Source organism: Pristis pectinata, chromosome 10 (assembly GCF_009764475.1).
Source record: "Pristis pectinata isolate sPriPec2 chromosome 10, sPriPec2.1.pri, whole genome shotgun sequence".
NCBI classification, from domain to species: Eukaryota; Metazoa; Chordata; class Chondrichthyes; order Rhinopristiformes; family Pristidae; genus Pristis; species Pristis pectinata.
In genome coordinates this window covers 29041739-29045990 of record NC_067414.1, presented here as the reverse complement: position 1 = coordinate 29045990, position 4252 = coordinate 29041739, and the positions used below count along the sequence as shown (strand labels likewise).

General features: G+C 44.3%; 1 protein-coding gene across 1 annotated transcript; it reads right to left on the bottom strand.

The window, feature by feature from the left end:
* Positions 1-205: 205 nt before the first annotated feature.
* On the bottom strand, positions 206-3531 carry pnrc1 (proline-rich nuclear receptor coactivator 1). The gene is made up of 2 exons (XM_052025162.1): positions 3130-3531; positions 206-2431 (listed from the first exon to the last, which is right to left on the bottom strand). Exons 1-2 carry the CDS (start codon positions 3529-3531, stop codon positions 1964-1966), a joined length of 870 nt encoding a protein of 289 aa, XP_051881122.1. The 3' UTR covers positions 206-1963.
* Between the last annotated feature and the right edge of the window lie 721 nt (positions 3532-4252).

The window sequence follows — 4252 nt, the reverse complement described above, 5'->3', positions numbered from 1 at the left end:
CCTTAAATGCCAAATGCATCAGCTATATTCGTTTATCTCATGATGACTTTGAAATGAAAACAAATCAGTTTCATATGCCTTCTAGCCACTGTGCAGGGCATTGTGTATTTAGTTATTTTGAGGTTTTGTAAACTTGATGCTTACCTACCTGTTGCCACAATCACTTTACACATTTGTGTCATTACAAGTCAATAGAATGTACTGACAATAAAGATGACAATCATGAGGGAGACAAATTGAATTTTATTTGTTTTTGAAATCTGCCAATTTGTAGGAATAGTACAATTAAAAACTATCAATTTAAGCATGCCAGCTTTCTTTGGAAAATACCAGTTCTACATGCCAACATACTTCTCAATCCTAAAGTATTATCCCTTATTTTAAAACTGGTAAATAAATGACTTGAACAGGAATAAAACGTTACCCAACCGCTCCAACTTTTGAATTTATGCATTAGACTACTATGTACTAATTCAAGCCTTACAATAAAATTGGACTCAAATTGGTGTCGAATTACACAAAACACTTTCCAGTGCATTACTCCCCCCCCCCCCCCCCCCCACGTAACAAAAGAGTGAAGTTACAATTTAGTTTTGGTGTAGCCCATACAATGTGACCCAAAAATGAACACAATCATTTCCATCACAAGTAGTGCTAACACATTCTTATTTTGTTTTTTTTACCCAAGCCAGAATTTTAATAAACAATGTGGCTGCAGGGAAATTATAGGAAGCTTATAGAAGTAACTGTACTTCAGATAGTTACCAACTTTGTGCTCAGCAGAAATATTGTTAAAACAACTTATGACAATTCACATTCAGATGAACCAATGTCTACAAATAAAAGAGCATTTAATCATATGATAAATTTACTGACATTATGTAGGTTAACCTTTTTGAGAAAGTTTGAAATAGGTCTCAAAATATGCAGATATTGTTGTTTACTTCAAGTCCATTTTAAAAGTGAACTAAAGAAATTCAACAGATTTAAATCTTCAATAAAGACCAGAATAACGTTACTCATCTGAAGTGAATACAAGTTTCTTTTGAGTGAGCAAATATTTCAATTTTTATAGGTCATTGGTACAAAGTATATCTTGGTTCATTACATGGTCAGGCAGGACTGAAGCATCCAACAATCTTGCTTAGACATTTCCACAAGGGCCACAATACTATCAAAAACAATGCCCAAGACTGTTCTCAGAAACTGGAATTACAGGAAATTTAGATGAGCTAATACATCATTGTTCTTGTCACTATTCACTTTGTAGGCACAGACTTGGGGCAAATTGGTGAGGGGAATCTTCAAACAAAGAATTTACCGATAGTATTCAAGAGAACAGATTTTACATGCCCCATAAAATGTGCACACTGAGTTACTGTTTACCAACAGACCAACTAGAAAATGAACTCTTTCCCTCCAGCAAGAGCTTTAATTTGGTGACAAGACTAATATTCACATTATATACTTAACACCCGTTAAGATGAAAGTGCATCTTGTTCATGGTAATATCATTCAGTAGTGCAGATAAAAGCAGTGCTTGAATCATTGACTTCTTAAACCATAGGTTTTGTCAAAAACATTTCAGATTGTCAAATATTTTACATCACCATTTCTCGCATTTGCAGAGGATAAAATTTTGCTCTAGCTTTTAACTTGAGCTTTCCCCTTATGTATAAAATATAAAATTTAACTCAGCCCACCAGCAAGACAAATTCTCATATGAAACTATAATTCCTTTTTGAAATTGAGTATATGAAAATATACAAATAATTACATGGTTTACATTAATATACACAATTCCACTTCATCACTAGCACCACTTGTATATGCTTATCCCAAAAACACAATCAGAAATTTACAACAGTCTAAAATGCAGGAACTACTGCTGCCACAAAGTTGAATCTCGAATGATAGTCTTACTTTATCTCAATAATTAAGATAACCTTAATATGTTCTTGAACTATGCGTTAACTTTCAGTAAAGTTTTTAAGTGGACTGTCATTATTTCCTTACTCCCATCTTCAGGATAATCAGCATGGACCCCTACCCAATGACTTGGTGGTTTAGGTAGAACACTGGGAGATGGTGGCTCACTAAACTTTGGCCCAGCATAGTTCTGATCTCCTTGAAGAGTTGTTATAGACTTCAGACCAACTTTCTGTAATTTTAGACTTCTGTAGTGGTTTCCAGGAGTAACAGGCTTTCCCCCCTCTTTTTTGAGAACGTTGCAGCCTTCAGGAGAGGGAGCATTCAGGCTATGGCTGTTTTCATTTCTTTTTACCGATGCCTTTTTCGGCAGCAGGTTATGCTTATTTCTTTTCTTGGTGGCATTTAAGGCTTGAAAGCATTCTTCTGTTTTACTTACACAATACATGACTTGTGTATGTGGAGAGATTGTTTCATATCTTTCCATATTTGATTTTATTGCCTAAAAGCATGAAAAAAAACAAATGATTAGGCCACAATGCACATTCAACCTCAACATGTCTACAAATTTGATACATCTCTGACACAGATAAACTGAATTATTTTCGATTATCATTAGAGTGTAATGTTGCCACTTAACTAATTTTAGATCTAGCTTGTCACTTTCCCTTGGTTCCCATTCTTTCAATCCCCAGTCTTGCTTCCGGGGGTGGGGGGTGGGGAAGAAGAAAGAAGAGTCAAATGTCTTACTAAATCCATCAAACCCTCTCCGCCAAAAGATTGCCTCAAGGCCAGTCAACCCATCAACTCCAGAACGAAGAGGATTTATATCAATGTTATTCCCAACTCTTCACAGCCTAGAATACATCAAGTGTTCGTTTGAATGTGGCAAGATCTGCTTCCGCAGTCTTCTCAGGGGGAATGAGGTCCGGTCAACTGGAAAACGCTGCACTTGATCTTTCCGTGTCGGTGCAGTGGTTTAAATCACCGGTCAGAAAGTTTTGGGTCGGTCCGCCCACCACTGGTCGGTCCATCCGTCCCTCCCTCCGAGGCGACGGCCGCCCGGCTCCCGGAGCCCGACGTCACAAAGGGCGCGAGGCCGATCGGCCAGGGTTCCAAATTCAAACTTCCCAACTGTCCGCCTGCCGCCCGGCGCAGGGGCGACGGACCGGGGCTCCCAGCGGCCATCGGGTCTCTTACCTTCCCTTCCTTCGTGCGCTCGTCCACCGAAGCAGCAGCAGAGGCGGCTGCGGAGAACGTTCTCGGGTCCGTCGACGTGGCGCCGGCTGCGCTCTGGCAGCCGGGCTGTTGCGTCCTCAGGTGCGGCTGGTGCGTGTGTCTCTGGAGCAGCGTAATGGTGGACGAAGCAGACAGTAACTTCCGACTCCGGCTGGCCGCCGTCTTGCTGTGCTGCTGCGGACGGTGGCGGTTACCGGCGGCGGCCTTGACGCCGCTGCAGGCGCTGACGGGGAGGGGGACAGATGGCGGACAGGGCAAAGGCAGCGGGTGCATCGCGGCCTCCCACCGCCTCCACCGCTTGCGACCTCGGGCTAAAACCCCGAGAGTAGGACGCGAGGGGCGACAGACATCCGCAGTCACCATGCAACGTTCGGCCCCCCGCTCCTGCTGAACTCGACGGAGGAACTGCGGGGGAAGGTGGCGAACCGCTGTAGACAGAAGCCGACGCCTTCCTCCGGCGGCGAAAGGAAAAGTTGTGAGGTCGGCGGACCGAGGCAGCAAATGGCGGCCGCACTTGAAACGACCGACTTCCTGCGATTGTTCGCCCTCCCTCGACTCTCCCCACTCCGGATCGACCCAAAACCACCAGCACACGATCCGCCTTCAATCCAACCCGCCCAAGTGAAGAAGGCCGAGTGGTATTTACAAATACCGCAGGACGGCGACTATTTTCTTTACACACACAACGTCAACAAAAACACCTCCAGCTCCCTTCGCCTCCAACAACAGCCGAGGGGCGTCCGCAGTACGTTATAACCAGCGCTCCGCTCTCACCGCTCCCACCAATAGCGGCGCTCCGCTCAGCACCACGTGATCGCAGCAAGGCCGAGGGCGGTCCTTAGCAGCCATGACATCATTGGCCCGCGGGGTTGGGTATGGGGGGGCGGTGGTTGATTGAAGGAGGGCAACGGCATTGACGGCCTAAATTTGCTGATTTATTTCATGCAATGTTGCGTGAACTCACCGAACTGCAGCAACGGGCCGTGAGTTACTAAGTAGTGTCTCCTAATGTCCATTTGTCGACACCTTCAAAGCTGACGGTTGCAATATCAAAAACCCCGCGACGGGACTTTCCTAAAACCGT